General features: G+C 36.8%; 2 protein-coding genes and 2 long non-coding RNA genes across 9 annotated transcripts; 3 read left to right on the top strand and 1 right to left on the bottom strand.

Moving 5' to 3' along the window:
* The first annotated feature begins 450 nt into the window (after positions 1 to 450).
* LOC133737644 (uncharacterized) lies at positions 451 to 8,464 on the top strand. The gene is made up of 13 exons (XM_062165162.1): positions 451 to 537; positions 4,429 to 4,828; positions 5,128 to 5,340; positions 5,446 to 5,538; positions 5,626 to 5,739; positions 5,817 to 6,290; positions 6,399 to 6,659; positions 7,103 to 7,356; positions 7,581 to 7,745; positions 7,823 to 7,924; positions 8,014 to 8,080; positions 8,172 to 8,270; positions 8,375 to 8,464. The coding sequence occupies exons 2-13, from the start codon at positions 4,442 to 4,444 to the stop codon at positions 8,462 to 8,464; spliced, it is 2,319 nt and encodes a 772-aa protein (XP_062021146.1). The 5' UTR covers positions 451 to 537; positions 4,429 to 4,441.
* LOC133737645 (uncharacterized) lies at positions 636 to 4,194 on the top strand. Its single transcript, XM_062165163.1, has 4 exons — positions 636 to 672; positions 791 to 3,242; positions 3,337 to 3,442; positions 3,532 to 4,194. Exons 1-4 carry the CDS (start codon positions 636 to 638, stop codon positions 4,192 to 4,194), a joined length of 3,258 nt encoding a protein of 1,085 aa, XP_062021147.1.
* Positions 8,465 to 9,469: 1,005 nt separating the features above from the next.
* LOC133738856 (uncharacterized) lies at positions 9,470 to 12,301 on the bottom strand. Of its 5 annotated transcripts, none has more exons than XR_009860321.1 (7): positions 12,216 to 12,301; positions 11,863 to 12,102; positions 11,158 to 11,267; positions 10,750 to 10,852; positions 10,129 to 10,279; positions 9,923 to 9,998; positions 9,470 to 9,675 (listed from the first exon to the last, which is right to left on the bottom strand). It is a non-coding gene; the product is annotated as an uncharacterized LOC133738856 (long non-coding RNA). The 5 variants fall into 5 exon arrangements; XR_009860323.1 differs by having other exon boundaries at positions 10,750 to 10,819; XR_009860322.1 differs by lacking the exon at positions 10,750 to 10,852 and having other exon boundaries at positions 9,892 to 9,998.
* A 1,060-nt stretch (positions 12,302 to 13,361) lies between these two features.
* LOC133738858 (uncharacterized) lies at positions 13,362 to 18,220 on the top strand. Of its 2 annotated transcripts, XR_009860327.1 has the most exons (10): positions 13,362 to 13,979; positions 14,092 to 14,239; positions 14,559 to 14,629; positions 14,747 to 14,847; positions 14,931 to 15,071; positions 15,414 to 15,610; positions 16,204 to 16,290; positions 16,817 to 16,984; positions 17,476 to 17,502; positions 17,682 to 18,220. It is a non-coding gene; the product is annotated as an uncharacterized LOC133738858 (long non-coding RNA). The 2 variants fall into 2 exon arrangements; XR_009860326.1 differs by having other exon boundaries at positions 13,364 to 13,979; positions 17,476 to 18,217.
* Positions 18,221 to 19,071: the final 851 nt, after the last annotated feature.

The raw sequence follows: 19,071 nt of genomic DNA, 5'->3' as shown, positions 1-19,071 counted from the left end.
AATAATGTTGCTGTATTTGTTTTGTGTGCACATGCCTTTACTCTTTCTCTAATATTTTTTTAATCCGTAACCCAATACATGTCTCATTTATTAGGTTGAACCAAAAGTATGAAACAAATTTAGTTTTACTTGAGCTGGTCTCAACTCTTTGTTTTTGTTTTAAAACTTACAACTAGATAATGGTTATGAAATCTATGTTTTTTGGATCATATTAGCTCTATTGGGTTCTTGTTCAGTTTAGACATGGTCGGTTGTGGAACTTATATCTATCCTATAATGAATAAATATGCTGAGTAGTTTATAGAGGTGCACTATGACTTAAAAGAATGAACTGAACTATCATTGGACTGTTAGTTTTTTTTTTTTTTATAATCTTATGTCGCTGAAACAAAGTCCTATTCAATTTTAATATTGCAATAATCTGATCTTGGTTATCTCAATAAATTGTAAGATACCAAGTTGGTTGGAAGGAGCAGCAGGTTAAGAGCGGGTCTTCAAGGCGAAACTAGTGTTGAGTAGTGAAATCCAATTGTTCAGGTTAGTAACCCAACTCTTCTGCTCTGGTTTGTTTATAAACTGTGTGAAGTGTTTAGCTAATTTTCAGTTGATGATTTGTGTATGAAGTTTTTGAAGTGATGATTATGAGTTTTGTATTTGTGCATGAACTGTATGGCAAGTTGAAAATCAATCTTGAATATGTATATGAAGTGTTGAATGAATTGTAATTCATCTTTGGTTTGCTGTCCAGTTTTGATTGGTTAAATTAATTTACTTTTTCATGATGTTTCAGCAATAGATAAATCTTGGATTAATGAAGATAGGGATACTTTAAAGTACCAATTAGGTGTGGAGATTTTTTTGATTTTTGCTGAAGAAAATGCTAGTAACCGTAAAAGAATTCCTTGCCCTTGTTCAAGATGTGTAAACTTCAAAAAAAAGTCCAGTAAAGTGATTAGGGGCCATTTGTATGATTACGGCTTTAGTTTGAGCTACACAACCTGGATATGGCATGGAGAACCCTCTTTGTCCTCCTGTGCTAGTGCACCTGGTGGTTTTGGGGCAGGCCAAAACCATCAAGTTGGGTCTGAAACTGTTGATATGTGTCAAGCAGCCTTTAATGAGGGTGATTATGATGAGGAGTCATTTGAGTTTAATAAGTTTGTTGAGGATGCAGAAAAACCTTTATTTGAAAATAGTGAACGAACTAAGTTAGATTCGTTGGTGCAACTTCATAACTTGAAAGCTAGGTTCGGTATGAGTGATACTTGCTTTTCTGAGTTACTTTCCACTGTTGGGTCATTGCTTCCTAAAGATAATGTACTCCCTCAAAGTCTATATGAGGCAAAGAAGACTCTCGGTAATTTAGGGCTGCAATATGAGAAAATTCATGCATGTCCTAATGACTGCATATTGTATAGGAAAGAGTTTTCCTATGAGATCACTTCTCCTAAGTGTGGTTTGTCTCGTTGGAAGCTAAAGAAGGATAAAACTGTTAAAGTGGGGCAACCAGTGAAGGTGTTGTGGTATTTTCCCATAATTCCTAGGTTCAAACGCTTGTTCAAATCTGCCGACACTGCTGAAATGCTTACTTGGCATGAGGACAAGCGAATTAAGGATGGACACATGCGCCATCCAGCGGATTCTCCCGCATGGAAGTTGGTAGATTATAAATGGCCTGACTTTGCTGGAGAGTCAAGAAATCTTCGGTTGGCTTTGTCAGCTGATGGTATTAATCCACATAGTTCTCTAAGTAGTAGGTATAGTTGTTGGCCCGTAATATTGGTGACCTACAATCTTCCTCCGTGGTTATGCATGAAGAGGAAGTTTATGATGTTATCTCTATTAATATCTGGTCCGAAACAACCCGGAATTGACATTGATATCTACTTAGAGCCTTTGATTGATGATTTGCAAAGTTTGTGGGAAGGAGTTCATGATGTCTATGACGCACACAGAAGAGAATATTTCACACTAAGAGCTGTTTTATTGTGGACCATCAATGACTTCCCCGCATATGGAAACTTATCGGGATGCACCACTAAAGGATACAAAGCATGTCCAATTGGTGGTGACAAAACTTCAGCCACACATTTGCCCCACAGTAGGAAAATGTCTTATAGCTGCCATCGCAAGTACTTGCCACGTCATCATCCTTATCGGAGGCAGAAAAAAGCTTTTAATAATGAGCAAGAATTTGAAGTTGCACCTGCACCGTTATCCGGAGAGGATGTGTTAAAGAGGGTAGAAGATATTAACTATGAGTACGGAAAGGGAAAAAAGAATAAGAACTCAGATTCTGCCTGTACTCCTTGGAAGAAAAAATCCATTTTTTTTAACTTGAAGTATTGGAAATCTCTTCATGTTCGCCATGCTCTCGATGTAATGCATATTGAGAAGAATGTTTGTGAGAGTGTGATAGGTACACTACTAAATATGCCTTCTAAAACAAAAGATAGTGTGGCTGCCCGCTTAGATATGGTTGACATGGGTGTTAGACTTGATTTGGGTCCGGATATTGGGGAGAAAAAAACATATTTACCTGCTGCCCCGTACACTTTGTCAAGGGCAGAAAAGATAAAAATGTGTACTTCTTTCTTGTTCATGAAAGTTCCTTATGGTCATTCATCAAACATAAAAAATTTGGTATCCATGGATGATTTGAAGTTGTATGGATTGAAATCCCATGATTGTCATACATTAATGCAGCAATTGCTTCCCGTGGCTATTCGTTCGGTGCTTCCCAAGCATGTTCGGATATCTATAATGAGGTTTTGCTTCTTCTTTAATGCTTTATGCACCAAAGTGGTTGATGTGTCGAAGTTGGATAAGTTGCAATCTGATTTGGTTTTGACCTTGTGTGAGCTAGAGAAGATATTTCCTCCCTCCTTTTTCGACATAATGGTTCATCTCACTGTGCATCTAGTTAGAGAAGTGCGATTATGTGGGCCTGTTTTCTATAGATGGATGTACCCTTTTGAACGGTTCATGAAAGTTTTGAAGGGGTATGTTCGCAACCGTTTTCATCCGGAAGGTTGTATAGCCGAGAGTTATGTTGGAGAAGAATCTGTGGAGTTTTGCTCCGAGTTTGTTCACCATTGTGATCCAATTGGAGTTCCTAAGGATTCAAGTAAGTTGTGTGGACCACTTTCTATTGCAAAACTAAAGTCCATAGATGAGAAAGAGAGAGACCAGGCACATCTTCATGTCCTATCCAATAATGCTGAGGTGGATCCGTATAAGAAGTAAGTACTATAAGCTTTTATTTTTATCGTAAATCTAAATTAAGCTACTGTCAAACATTTTCACATCTGTTTATATTATTTTTTATGTGGATAGGGCACATAGAAAGATTGTGGAGCAGTTGTACGGCGGGAAAAATAAGAGTAAACAATGGCTATTAAGTGAGCACAATCGTACTTTTACAGATTGGTTTCAATCCAAGGTCAGTACATATTGTGTTCAATGCTAAGTTATATAAGAATCAAATATGAATAATACTCCAGTAACGTGATATGGCTGTTTTATAATCAGGTTTTAGCTGAAATGAAGGAAAATCCTAATAAGGTTTCAGAAACTATTAGGTGGCTAGCTGGAAAACCGAGTTTCAGAGTGTTTAGTTATGAAGGTTATATTTATAATGGAGTTAAGCACTTCACAAAGCTGCGAGATGAGGCAAGAGGCGTCCAAAATAGTGGGGTTTCCTTATTGGCAAAGACGATGCAGGTGTCTGGCGCTAAGGATAAAAATCCGGTGGAGAGTGATATGACTTTTTATGGGGTTATCGAAGAGATATGGGAGCTTGACTATCATGCTTTCAAAGCCCCATTGTTTCTGTGTAAATGGGCAGCGAATGAAAAAGGAATCAAACAAGATGAGTTTGGTTTTACACTTGTTGATCTTAATCATGAAGGCCATAAAAAAGACAAGTTTGCTTCTGCTGGTCAAGTGAAGCAAGTATTTTTTGTGGAAGATCCACTTGATTCCCGTTGGTCGGTTGTACTAACCACCCCAAATAGAGACTATCGGGATTGTCTCTATGATGATGATCTAGGGGATACCAGCTTGGAACATCAACCATTTTGTGCTGAAATACCCCCTTGTGATGAAGACGAGAATGAGGCTGATGCCACCTATCTTAGAGAGAATGTTGAGGGGTTTTGGGTTAACCAGTTCACTACTCCAAGAGAGCATTAGTAGATTTTGTTTGTGTTGTATTCTAAGTGGCTTATATTATTGTGTGATGTATTTTAGTTGAACACTATGCTATTGCTTATATGCATCAATTCCGGTTCCTTATTTTAATTATCTTTTAATTCGACTATTGAATCTGTTTTCTTTTAATTGCCTCCATGTTTTGTTTACACCTATAATCTGATTGCTTCTCTGTTGTTTGCATTATGTAACACTTGGTTTGTGCATTGTGATCAGATAGCTTGAAGCAATGGGTTCAAAGAAGACGGGAAAATCAAAAGAACGCAAAGATTCAACAAAAAAAGTGGAGAAGGTTGCTAGTCCAAATGAGACTGATGACGTGGTTGATGATAAAGACGATTCTGTATCAGCAGAAACTATGACGACCACTGAATCAGCGAAAGGAAAAACCAGAGGGAAGCGAACTGTGGTTGCAATGTACAAGGTAGTGGTGAAGAAAGCACTTGGGAAGAAATTTAAAGTTACATACAGTGACACGGGCAATCCAAACGGCAGAACACGGCACACTCTACAGTCATATATAGCCATGTTGGTGCGGACAATGGTTCCCATCAACGTGGAAAGCTGGCCTGACGTGGATCCTGATTTGAAAGCAAATATTTGGACAGATATTCAGGTTCTCCTCTACTTTTCTTGCCTTGCTGCAGTTTGAGGTGGATTAAATGGATTAAACTTTCAGCTGCAAACTGCTTACTCAATGCTTGTTAAATTCTAAGTGTTTTATGTTTTTTTATTACAATATAAGTTTTTACTGATCATTATTTACTTGGGAAGCTGAAATTTGTGTTTACTGATCCTTATTTACACTTTTGCGGACGATTCTGTACACATTTATTGTTTCTTTGCAAGCTTGATATGAAAAAGTAATAATTTTGAGTAAGGCTATATAATCCCACGATTACATTGGTTGCATAGGATACATTCAAAGTAGCCCCTGAAAGCAGAAAACTAGCGTTGTCATCAGCTGGCGTGAAATGGAGATACTTCAAGACCACATTAACAAGGAAGTATGTTCTGCCATTCTTGGGAAAGAAGAAAAAATTGAGAAAGCCACCAAAGCAGTACTCCTATGTTGGCCTACAACCGTGGAGGGAATTTGTAAAACAACGGACTAGTGAGGCATGGCTGGTATGCTCCTATTGTGTATAAGGCTTGTGTCATATCTATGTATACATTTTCTGTGTAAGTTGTAACATATTTTATGCAATAATTGTGCTTAACATGTATATGCAGAAACTTCATCAAAAACAAAGTGAACGAGTGAGGAAGAGAAAGTACCATCACAGATTATCAAGAAAGGGATACCTTGGACTAGAGGACAAATTGGTTAGGATCTGCTTGTCTTCATTTTTTCACCACAAATTTTTTTTCTTTTCTGGGTTGTGTTCCCTCATGGTTTTATTTGCTGCACAGAAACGAAAGTTGCCTGAAGGAGAGGTAATTGATCGTGCAATTATGTGGAAGAAAGCCCGTATACCAAAAAATGGAAAGATAGATGAAGAACTCTCATTGGTGGCAGCAAAAATAGTAAGTCCAGATTTTTAAGTTGAGCAATTTAAGGTGTATCATCACCTCATCTAACTTCTGTTTACATATTTGATTAGGATGAACTGTTGGAGAAGAAGAGTAAAGGTGAGTTGGAAATCTCAGGGAGGAGTGATGTCTTGTCTCAAGCTCTAGACACTCCTGAACACTCGGGTAGGGTGAGGGGTGTTGGAGGCTTCGTCAACCCATCCTCCTACTTTAATCTGCCAAAGAAGAAAAGGATTCGAATTACTAAGGCAGATATATTGGCCCGTGATCAGGAGCGTGATAAAGAGTTGGAGGACACAAAGAAAATGCTTCTTGCGCAGCAAGCAAAGACGGAAGGCATGCTATATAAAAGGATTGCACAGCTAGAAGCACTAGTAACAGGGAAGATAGCCATGCATCCGCCTGCAACCGGGGACAATGTCATTTCCCCTATATCCGACAAAGGCAGCTTCCATGATAAATCAAGAATTGACGCCCCTGATCATAATGATGCCAAGGTCATGGAAAATGTGGAGGAATGTGACATTATACATACTCCTGGAAAGGTAGCAATATATGTAGTTTTATGTGAATTCTAATAGTTGCATTGTACTGTGTATAAATGATGCTTTAAACCTTTGGTAGATTTGATCACTTTCTTTTTCCCCTCTTAGGGTGCCGGGGTATGTGAGCTAGCAGTGGATAATATCAATAATATAGTTGCTTTCGGTTCCGTATTCGAAGAGGGGGAACTAAGCAAGACACTGCATGGAGTTCCATTAAAGGAGGGAACTGTTCGTGTATCGGTGGATGGTATACTAAAACCAGATGCGGCGCTTCCTTTCCCCATCGAGGGTGAGATGGAATTCGTTAGGGAAGCTCTTGGGAGTCACGTAGCTTGGCCTGACGATCTTATTGTGCGGACAATGTTTAAGGTACGTTTGGTTGATGAGTTTTCTGTTTCGGTAGGTTTTGGCTTAGGTACGTCTTATGATTAGTTTATTGGCGGCTTAGGTGTTGTTTAATTGCTACATGTTGTATGCTGCATCTTTTAGCAATTGAATGCAATATATGCTACCACTTGAGAGAAAACCAAAACTGAAAGTATAGCTTTATGTTATCAGCAAGTTGAATGAGCAACACAAAATAAATGACAAAAGTTTCTCATCTTTATCAGAACAGGGCATTGATTATTAATTATTTTATTTTATCTTTTTATAGAAAACAAGGTGCAGCTCTAATTACATCAAGTTGTTGTTGCATCTTTTATGTCAGTTCAATTGTTATGGAAGAATAGTTGTATTCTAAGTTTGTTACCAATAGATAATGGCAGTTGGGTTGTGGTTTTAAGCATTAGTAAATTTATGGGGTTTTGCAGAAAAAGAAGAAGAATTCGCAATCCGTCAAGTCATTGTTTGATCAAGTTGAGATTAATCCGTGGGTGCCGAAGCGCTGCAAGTTGTTGTATAAACATGCAACAACTATCATGACCGAGACGAGGAGCTCAATAACCACGGTGTTTTCTAAAGAAGTGTTTGGCGAACCCACGCAACTCTTTATCTTGTCTGAGAATGTGATTAATCTGTTGGAGATGCAGTGGATTGGCCAAGGAGTTATAGCAGCATATGAGGGGTAAGCTTCACTTTCTCTACTGCAATAATTCATATTTTGTTCATGCAACTATTCAAATTAAGTGATATCAGCCTAGTTTGAACTATATATAAGACTTTGATCCTAGATTTTTGTGGAAAGATTCGAACATATTTATTCTAGTCTAGCAAATGGTTATGTGTGGAAAGGTGATCGATATGGATTATGGGGTTTTGCTGCATTTCACGTCTTAGCTTTTGACACAGGTACTTGCATGAACTTATTGCTGAAAGGGACCTTTTGGACACCTTTGCTTTTGTTGATCCGGCAGCTACATATAATTGTCAAAGACCGGACTTTGTGCGGTACTTAGTTGATCGGTTAAAAGAGGGAAAATCTGATCGTATTTTCTTTATGCCTTACAATCCGGGGTAATGCAGCAATATTTTTAGTATATTATTAAACTGCTTTTATATTTTGCATAATGTTCACTTCATTTTTATTGCAGGAAGCATTGGATATTAACTATCCTATGGGAAGGAGAAATCTACATGTTGGATCCGTTGCCAAAACCAATCCATTACAAAGAATGGGAGACCTCGGTGATGAAGTAAGTATTACATTATATACATTGAGCTGTTTTTTTACATATCCGACAAAGTTTTGTTTAAATTGGGTAATGATAATATGGTTGTGTAGTGCGGTCAAAACCTTCAATGCTGAAACTGGAAGGGTCAACAAACTGCCTAAAGTAAAACCGCTTCCGGTAAGGCTTATACATGTGTTTAATTGGCTGAGATAATACATTACATCTAGTATGTCGATATATGCCTTAATTCAATACTTTGAATAAATAGGGCGTACCTAAACAACCGGGTGGGGTTGAGTGTGGCTATTATGTTATGCGATACATGAAGGAAATTATAGAGGATGAGACACTTTCATTTCCAACCAAGGTACGTATATGCATTATTATATATGAAGAACATTTTGGTTTAATTAAGCACTATTAGCTTGTTTAGCCCCATTGTGACTTATATGTTCTTTAATACATTTCAAGTGGGCAGTAAAGACGCGCAAATCATATAGCCAAGCTCAAATTGACGAGGTGCGCATTGAAGTGGCTGATTATATACAGACTTGGGTGTAGGACTTGTGGCTACGAAGAATTTTTTGAGTAAGGCTAGATAGTTTTTGCTTGAAGGAAAGTTTGGTGTATATATGTACGTGCAAATCATATCAGTTTTGCTTGTGGCATGTAGAACTGATATAGTTGGTTGCTATTATGTTTATGGGCTAGCCTTTGTAGGTTTTAGGGTTTTATTTTGTGAATTATGTAGAATCATGAATGAAGATCGATGACAAAATTAATGGAAAGCCCCAATTTTTGGATGATGAGAAATGCATGTATTTCTATATATTTCCAACCATCAGCAAGTAGATGATTATTTACTCTTGCATTCTTATATAATATGAACTGATGTATATAAATGGGAAACAAAACACTAATGTCAAAGAAAACGATGTCAATTCAGAGATTACAAATTAGTACCTAAAACTGGACTGATGTCTCATGATTATGAACATATCGAAATGGCACCCAAAAATCGATGTACACAAGACCAATCACTACACCAAAAACTGCATCACACGACGGTGAAAAAACGTCGTCTGATTTGAAGACTCACCGTCGTCTATCTCGATGTTGTCTGATGAAAAATCAGACGACGGTGAATTCACCGTTGTATGATACAAAGTCAGTCGACGTATATTTCTTAACACCGTTGTCCAAGAACTCGACAGATGCCGGACGCACCCATGCGTAGCACTTGTGCGCAGCAGTTCACACAACAGAATTTGCTTTTTTGCCGTTGTGGGTTGAGATTTTCATACAACGGTTTTGTAGTTTAACTGTTGTGTGATTTAAAGTAAGACAACTGTGTTCTAGATTTTCGGTTGTATGAGCTTAAAACTAGACGACGTAACTTATTGAAATCCATTGTGTGATATATATAATTGCGTTGTGTGAATACCCAAATTTTGAATGGATATAAATTAATAGTGAACAATTGGAATACAAATTGAATGCAAACCATCAAATGATCAACATTTATCAAAATCATTGAATACAAATTCAATATTTTATGAATTGATGTACCAAAATCATTGTGATACATCAATTCATAAAATATTGAATTTAAGGAACATTGCTAAAGCATTCATACATCTCATAGACTAAAAAGCATTTAAGTTTCCTGGTTAAGTTTTACATGATGAAAGAAAATATAGCTTGCTGCATTGCTTTGTACTCCACGCTCGATCTCCCAAAGACTCTTTATGCAACATTCCACCATTTAGTTCCTGACACAATTAACAAATGCAATGAAAACAAAAGGGATAATGCCTTACTATGTACATAATATACAAGCATTTTAGAATTAAACAATTTATAATATACAAGCAAGAAAGAAACAGAGAGTGACGTTCTAGCAGTAATTAAAAGTATGATGCCATAGGTATAAAATGCAAGAGAGCAATCACTTGCAACAAAGAAAAAAGTATGCACTGATCACTTACATACCACACCAAGATAAGAGTACGTTCTGACCTCTTCTTTTGTCCAAGGTATCAATTGTTTGAATGTACTAGTGATTCATCTAGTATAGCAAAAGATATCATTGATCCTATTAATCAAACAGAGGATGTCATTCACCAAGTAAAAACAGAAGGTAATAAACTAATAGGAGTGTCCAAAAAAACATTGCTGACTTTATTTTCTTAATGAATACTAAAGAGCATCAGTGATCTCTTTACCTCAAGATTGTCTGCACTTGACGTTCTTTGCAACACTAAAACCAAATTGAGGCTACATTAGCAGCAGGAATATTGACAATTTCAACCGGCTACTTCGAGTGTCCTCTTCCCTGTGAAAGAGTCTATGAATACCTCCACGCACGTACTTTCGCTGCAGCATGGTCAACTTAGAAAATTCACCAAAAATTCATTGCAAATCCAAATGACAAGGAATCAGTTTTCAAACAAGCATTGGGATGTCTAGTTCAATATACAGAAAAACCAGAACTTAAATGATTCAAGTAGAAGTTCAAATCTCAACAGAAAATCAGAGGAACATTTAAAATTCTGGAACTTTCTCAATTACAGACCAAACTTGGAAAATTCACAGAACATTCACTTTATGTCGAAATGCGATGAAACTTTCCAGATCCTTTGCTAACTAACAGAAGTAAAACATATCAAAAATTCAGGTCATTTGGAGGTCAATAAGTCAGGAAAAAGAAATACCAAAGAAGGCTGTACTGCAGGACAGTTTCTGCAGATTTCTTTCAAAATACCAGAGTTCTTGGTATCATAATCCTTAAACTGATGGAAGGAAAATGATTATAATTTCACAATGAGACCTATAGTTAACAATACCAGAGCTCTTGGCATCCTCTTGCCTCATCCACTTCTTCTTGGCTCTGGGTTCATTGGGGTGACTGATACCCTTTAATTGGCAAGGATCACACTCCAAATCAAACTAAAAGTAAATGATAAATAAAGGAAATTAAGACTCTAAATTTATATGTGCAGAGGAGAAACTTCAACAATTCAGTTGTATTCTTAGTAGTACATCCTGGACTAGGTGGAATTTTCACTTAGCAAGGAAGACATATACAATACTCTACTTTAAACGCAAGGACCTTCATTTGAACACTACTTACACGGGAAACCATATTGAACCGTTTTCTCTAAAGCTTGTAAATACTATCACATTATGCAAACACTTGCTATCGAAATACAATGACAACAACCAAAATAAGCAACAGATGACATCAAAGTGACCTGTTGATAGTGGTGCTTCTGAACACATCAAGACCTTGGCACAGGTCGGTTCTCATTCCACTGCTCGAACACATGATTGCTATAAAAAAACAATCTCTTCTACTGATAACCTGCTTCACCAGAAACACTCCTTGAATTAGAATTAGAATAACCTCTTCAGAGAACAGAATTTCAATAAAATGCAGACAAAATCTTTGAATCTGAAACTAATCCAAATGATTTTTCTATGAGTAAAAATAAAATCGGATAGAATAATTACCAAACTTAGTTCTTAACAATTTACCCAATTGAAAGATAAACAAGGACAGATCTATAAGGATTTACAAAAAACACACAGTCCGATCAGAAACGCAACCGACCGAGCAAGTCTCATACAAATTGAAAGCAACATTTACTAAATATAAACCAAAATCAGCAATTCAATAACACAACACAGTTTTGAAAAATCAGGGCCTCTTCTTTGGCACAACTCTTCTTTCCTATCCAAAACAGTCTAATCAGTAACCACCATGAAAACTCATAAGCATGAAAAGCATAAAAGGTGTGATCTTGAAGCTGATCCTAAGAAACCCAACTTGAGAAATCACTAACCCACCACAGAAATTGCATAACAATAAACAAACCCAGCTCCCAATTTCTCTAAAAACATGAAAAGATGAAATCTTTACAAGCAGAATAGCAGAAAGATATGAATTTGAGACTCACCAAGAACTGGGTAATCTGAGAGCTCTCTGAAAATTGAACTATAATCTCTTAATCTTTGAAGCCCACGACTGCCCCTAAAATGATTGAATGGGAGCTCTCGCTGTCAAGCATCAAGGGAACCAACTAAACAGAGACTTGAAATGAGGAATAATTACTGCTAGTGGCCGGAGAGTTGGAGAGCAAATCGGCGGTGAGGGATCGAATCTCGGAGGAGAGGCAACGTCCCTAATTGATTTAGATCTTTAGGAGAGGCAACGTCAGCAAGGAGAAAAGGAGAGGAGTTTCTATGGAATAACTGATTTTGAAAGGGAATAAACCGAAATCAGCAAATTTGTTGGAGATAGGGACCTTACCAGATTGAGAAGCCTTGAATTGATTTAGATATTTAGACAGAGAGAGAGAGAGAGAGAGAGAGAGAGAGAGAGAGAGAGAGAGAGAGAGAGAGAGAGAGAGAGAGAGAGAGAGAGAGAGAGAGAGAGAGAGAGAGAGAGAGAGAGAGAGGTAACGCAAAGCGGAGCTTCAATTATCCATTAGGTAGGCGGAGTTGAAGGCAGGTTTGGAGAAGTGAAGAGCGAGCACAAATTCGAACCCCAATTTCCCGCAGAGAGAGCTCTCAAAACACTGTTGAAGCGAGCCCTTTGCCTATCCCGTAACGCCGCCGCCGCTATTTCTCATTGCCATCGTCTTCCCATCTCACCCCATTCGACGGCTTGAGAATCGAGGCCATCGTAGTCGGCTCCCTGTAAAGGTGGAGGATTTAGGGATTTAGAGGGTTGAAATTCCACACAACTGGGGAGAGAGGGCCGAGAGAGGTTTCACGAGACAGAGAGCTTTCGCGGAAGACTAAAAGATTCACGAGAGAGATCAAGGTTTCATGAGAGAGAAAGAGAGGCGTTTCGGGGAGGCTATTCGAGAGAGAGGGTTGAGAGTCTTTGTATGTCGTGCTAGGTTTTGTTTTCCTTCTCTCTTTGTGTTTTTTTGCACCACAATGTGGCATGGCAATTAAACCTAGAAAAAAATTGTCAAAGTTACTCACAAAACAGAAACCTCACCCAACTGTCGTCTGAGTGTCGCACTAAAAATCAAAATGTGAAATCATGGAGGGAAACATGGCGCCTACAGCATTTTAACTCAAAATGTTGCCGCCCAGTTCCAAGTTCACACATCAGAAAATCTTAATTCTGTTGTATAATTTCTACAGCTTGCACTAAGCCTATCTAGGGGAAGACATTCAAGCAAGCTTCCTCAAACTTTGGTGCTAAGTTTTTTAATCATACAATGGAAATAGTGAAATCCGTTGTACCTAGTACCCCAAATTTCAGTGTTTCAAGAGGCAACCAAGACTCCAAAGAGGAGGGAAATCTGCCGCTAAATTTTTTAAGACTCAGACGACGGACAATAATTAATTCCGTTGTGCACACTATGCCAAAAAAGCTATCAGACGACACGCATCAGACGACAGAAGGTTGATTTTCTGTCGTCTGATTTTTTCAGACGACAGATAAATTAAATGTGTTGTCTGAATACACAGAGAAACCATACCTGTTTCATTTTGAAGATATGGTCATATTCAGACAACAGTTATATGTCGTTTGAAAATATTGAAATTTTTCATATTGAACCCTAGCAAAAATTTTAGAATTCCCTCCAACTACATCAAGCCTTTCCCTCTCAAAGGTCCCGAACCCTAACTGAGAAGTCAATGGGGATGATATTCAGACAACATTGCTAAGAAATTGTGTTGTCTGAATTAGGTGATTTAAATTTTTTATTTTTTAAGTATTCTTTGGGATAAGTATGAAAGTCTTCGTGTTTTCCCCCACACTCGTTAGGTCTGTCTAAAACCCAAGTCTCAATTGCAAAAGCCTGAACCTCCACTGCGAATACTCGACCATCTCTCAAAATCTTAACCCAAAACTCGGTCATCTCTCAAATCTGAACCTAGATCGAACTCATCTCAGTCTTTTCAACCAAACCTAAACCTTCTTAGTATCTTCTTCATCTATGAACCTTGAGAATCCTTGATGTTTCATTCACGTGCGGTTTAATGGAGCTGTTCAACAACCACTTAACAGATTAGAGCAAGCTTTAATATTCTGTTTTCTATTGGGTTATTGGTAAGTATTTTGCTTCAGTACTAGTATTTAGTTTAGGGTTTCGATTGGATTCAATCTTCAATTTTAGGGTTTTTCTGGAAATTGACTTGGGTTTTGCTTGTTTTCCTTGTAGATTCGAGTTAGGTGTCAGGTCTTTCTCCAATTTGTTTTCCTTGAAAATAATAGGGCCTCGCACCGTCTCTACTTTCAAAGAGAGGCATCCTCAGCGTCTCCGAGTTCGTCACCGCCAGTGATAACCTCGTCTCCAAGTGCCTTACCTGGTATTGGTATTCCAAACCCTTTCAATTTTGATTTCTCTTTTATTCCCAGTTCAATATTTTCTATCTCTGTTTGGGTTTTTTTTTATCTGTTAACCATAATTGTTGTTACATATTTGAGGAAAGAATCGGGCTTTAGACCTTGTGCTATGATTCCAGTATCGGTATTTAATCTTTGAGTTAAAGGAAGAGCAATTTTGCTAGAGGGTTTCTAATGTGGATTCAGTGATGATTGATTATATATGTGATGCTTATTAATGACAGAAATTTGGTGTTTTGAGGTATTGCATGTTTGTTTACCAATCAATTATGATTATGTTAGGGAATCAAGAAAACCAAGCAAGAGGAAGCCATATCTACCGTCTGAAAACCAGTATTTGATTACTAGAAATGGTATACTCAATTAATTTCCCCTTGTGTCACTGCATTTTCGTCTTATGCTTGCTAGTTCCTTGTGCCTTTAGTTATGCTGGCAATTCTCTCTACTTCTTCAATCCCTTGTTTACACAGGGCTGCATCTGTGGAAGAGGAGTACGAAGTTGGAGGTGTGGAAGTTCTTATTGATAATGAAGATAATGATGGCTGGTTGGCAACATAAGGGAAGCCAAAGAGTAAGCATCTTCTTTATTTTTTTAAGTATATGACAATATTTTCGTGGAACCTTAAGACTCAGACTGTTTTTCATCTTTATAAGATAAAAGTAGTGAGGAGGAAAACTTTCCTTCTATTGAAAATTTAAAAATCAGCAAGGTGAAGTCGGCCCCCTCGCAAGTTAAGGGTGAAGATGAAGATGATATCCCTGACATGGCTGATTATGAAGAAGATGACAACACCTGTAAGTATTCAATTGTCATGCATAAGTTGTGAATAGATCTAATATTAGTAGTTTGTGATTAATACTTATCTAATTGCATACAGAATCAAATTATATATGGTCCCTTATGTCTCTTTAAAACTTACATGGGTGGATGCTTTTGGTTAAGCTCAAGAATTGCTTTTGGCACCTTCTATAAGTAGACAAAGAAACCCTCCAAAGCTAGCATACACCAAATATTGGTCATTTTCACAGCTCAATGATCTTACTTAATTATATATATAAAAGCTGCACCACTACCACCTATTTATCCAGAACTTAGTCCAAAAAGCTCAATCTGCTCTATAATTCTATCTATTGCAGATGGAATACAAAAGAAAAAGAAGGGCTGGTGTTCGTTCATTCTCCATGTATATGTGCCGCTGAGACCCACTTGGAAATCTTGACACAACTTTCGTCTTAATGTCACAACCAAGCAGCCTAATTTTCTCTCTCCTTGTCATCTTCATGACTCTTTGCAAATGCTTTCCTACAAATCTTTATATGTCGTTGACTGGAAGGTGAGCTATTAATAAGATATAAGAGTAGTAAGAGCCAAATCTCTATGACATACAAAGCAGAGTTCTCCATATGGAACGTAGTCTCAAATTAAAGAGTTCATAGCATTTCCATCTTTTAATTTGCACAAGTATATTTGTACTTCTATTGAGAGGATTGTACATTATTTCCAGCAGAGAAGTGGCCTGATTGAGAATTGCTGTGAAATATTTTTGTACAGACAAGTATTAGAAATTATTTCCAACTTGCAAGCTTGTTGTATTGCTTTTGGTAGCTGGTTTGTTGTTTACTAGAAAGTAAAGATTTTGGATTTCTTTTCTGGCAATTTTGTAACTTGTAAGTTACGTGTCAGGACATTTAAATTTTCTTTGGTCATTTTGCGTAACTGTTATAATTCTCATCAGCATAGAACAAGATAAACAACATACAGTGCTTATCCTCTTGTCTCTCTTCTTATTTTCTATGTTTTGCACAAGTTTCAAAGCTCTCAAACATGTGTAAATGTAGAAAAACTATCATGCGGATCCTTTGATAAAGATTATATTACATACTGAAGTAAGCAACAGCTGATAGCTGATAGCTTTTCTGATCTCAGGACATTTAAAGCAACAACTGATAGCTTTTCTGATCTCAGCAACAATGTCACCAATTACCACTTGATTCGCGGCGCATCTGATCTCAGGTTCTTTGTATTCGAATTCTTGTTCCATTGAAATGGCTATATATAGTGTTCTGTTGCTTCAGAATTTTGTAATCTGATGCTTTAATGTGCGTTGCTGAGGTACTAAAGATGTATGAGTTATTTATACTTTTGGCCTTCAATTTTAATAAATTTTTTGCAATATTGTAAATTGTAGGAATGTGGTTCATGTTATAATTAAACGTACACGTCATTTTAGTGTAGTTACAGGGATTGGAGTATACTAGATTTGATTGTACTCAGATACATGGTTAATTTGTTATTTCTTTTGCATCTATGGAATCTATTTAAAGTGTGTGGTGCTTATGGAACTGTATGTTCTACTAATTTTATGGGCTTCTCCATTTTTGGTGGTTTCATCATCTCAAAATGGTACTTTGTATCGTGCAACTCTTCTTAAAGGTTGTTGAGTGCAATTTTATGTTTCTCTTCTTAAAGGTTTTTGTTTTCTTTTGTGGTGAAATGGCACCTCATGATTTGCATCTAAAGATATGCTCATTGTTTTCAGGGTCACTCATGCTGACCAGTCAACTTCGATGCAAATGTTGTTGGATTTGACCAAGACAAGGATGTTGCGGTTTTACATGTTGCATCCAAAGACATACTAAGGCCTATACCATTTAGTGTCTCTGCAGACTTGCTAGTTGGTCAGAAAGTGTCTGCTATTGACAATCTTGTAAGTTTGATATTGCTTCATCCTTGCATTATTGCTATTACTTCTTAATACATTGGACATATCTTATGTAATCAAATATGTAATTTACTAAGATCCTATATTCATTTAAATCACTTAATGTGATGATGTAGATTTTAGAACTGTATATCACAAAGTTGTCCACGAATTAATCATATCTTGTGATTTATTAAGATCCTCTAATCTTGAGAGCATACACAATGATTTTGTTATATGTACTGGTATATTTTCAGGAATACTGCTTATACAAGACTATATTATATCACATATGTGAACCTTTATTGTACTCTCTTCTCATGAAGTTGAAACTTTACAGAACATTAGAGCTCATATGTTTCCATTTCTCTTTTAGCCCAACAACATCTTTTTGTTCTTTGCTCTGTATCCTTCACAGTTTTTTATAACAGTATTCTCCGAGTCTGATACACCAAATTTCTACTTGTCTGAATTTTTTTGTTGTTGTGAGTTGTTAGGTGGGTGGACAAATGGAATCTAGAAAGGTAGTTCTTATTACTGCTGCTTCAAACCTTGCTGTAGTAGGGTGCTCATGACTTTTGCTGTTTTGTTTATCTGATCTGAAACGTATACATAGAGCATAGAGTATAAGACTGCTAAATTAAGCTGTGTCCTCTTCTCATAAAGAGTATATGACTGGCATTCCCATATATTGCTGCATCAGAGAAGGATGCTATGGAAAGTGATCATGTGCTTATATACACGTATACATCCTTCTATGTTTCGTATGTCAATATCAATTCCTTACAAGTCATGAAGTTGACTATGTTAAAGGTACCTGAAAGAAGCCCCATTCCTTACAAGCCAAATGAAGTTTTGCCATTAATCATCATGGAACAATGGATTCAAGACATTGGTTTTAGAAGGATGAGAAGGCTCAGAAGTTAGCTCTAAGACATGGACTTGAGGATGCAAGCTTCCATTAGGAATAAGTAGGCTAGTGTTTGGTTGCAACTACATTATTGTACTTTGGTTTATATATGTATGGGATGTATGTATAGCTGCAGTAACAGATTAATCAAATATTGGTATTTTTATGAATGAATTCCATTTTTGATGAATGCATTGGGTAGTTTCCAGATTTACATAATTGTGGCGCAACGAAGAATAAAAATATGTCATCTGAATTATAAAGCAACGACAAAATGAAATCCAAATATGTTGTTGGACATATCTAAGAACAACAGAAACAAGAAAAAATATGTTGTTACTTGTGCACTCAAACAACAGAAAATTGTCATATGAAATAAAGAGCAACGACAAAATAAAATTCAAATATGTTGTTGGACATATTTAAGAACAACAGATACCAGAAAAAATATGTTGTTCCTTGTGTACTAAAACAACAGATAAATGTTATTGTAGGCTACTAAAGACGATAGATAAATGTAATCTGAACTGAATGATAATGACAGTTAACTGTTATTGGAATTTGAGTAAAACAACACTAAACTGTTATTATAAGTCTATTCAGACCACAGAAATGACCATTTTTCTGTCTTTGGAATAAGCATTAGATCATAGAAATTACAAGGAACTGTTATTTGTTTTCAGATCACACCACATTTATCTGTCGTCTAAATTCACTAATACATAGCTAACTCATGTCTTGATTTCATCAGACAACAGAAGACCTAAAAAATTTCTGTCGTCTGAAAAATAAGACGACAGAGGAAATCTGTCGTCTGATACCCCAAGAGACGGCACCGTACTAGACAACAGAAATTTTTTTGATCAGACGACAGATCTGCTCTGTCGTCTGATTGCTTTTTTGGCATAGTGGCAATGTAGTTCTGATAAAAAAGTTATCACTTTATTGACATTCACACAACAAAACATCACTAATACCGTTGTACAATCGAGTTTACTTAAACACACAACGGATAATTTCTGTTCCGTTGTGTGATGCAGTTTTTGGCGTAGTGAATGCACATCGATATCTAAACACCAAACCGTTATCTACTGTCAACGTACAAATCAGCTTTTATAAAGTAAACCGATTTACCATGAAATACAGAACATCAGTTTTGTAAAATATAAATGATGTCTACAAA

The sequence above is a fragment of the Rosa rugosa genome, chromosome 3, assembly GCF_958449725.1.
Source record: "Rosa rugosa chromosome 3, drRosRugo1.1, whole genome shotgun sequence".
Taxonomy (NCBI): domain Eukaryota; kingdom Viridiplantae; phylum Streptophyta; class Magnoliopsida; order Rosales; family Rosaceae; genus Rosa; species Rosa rugosa.
The sequence above is the reverse complement of the archived record's forward strand: the minus strand, read 5'-3'. Positions and strand labels throughout refer to the sequence as shown.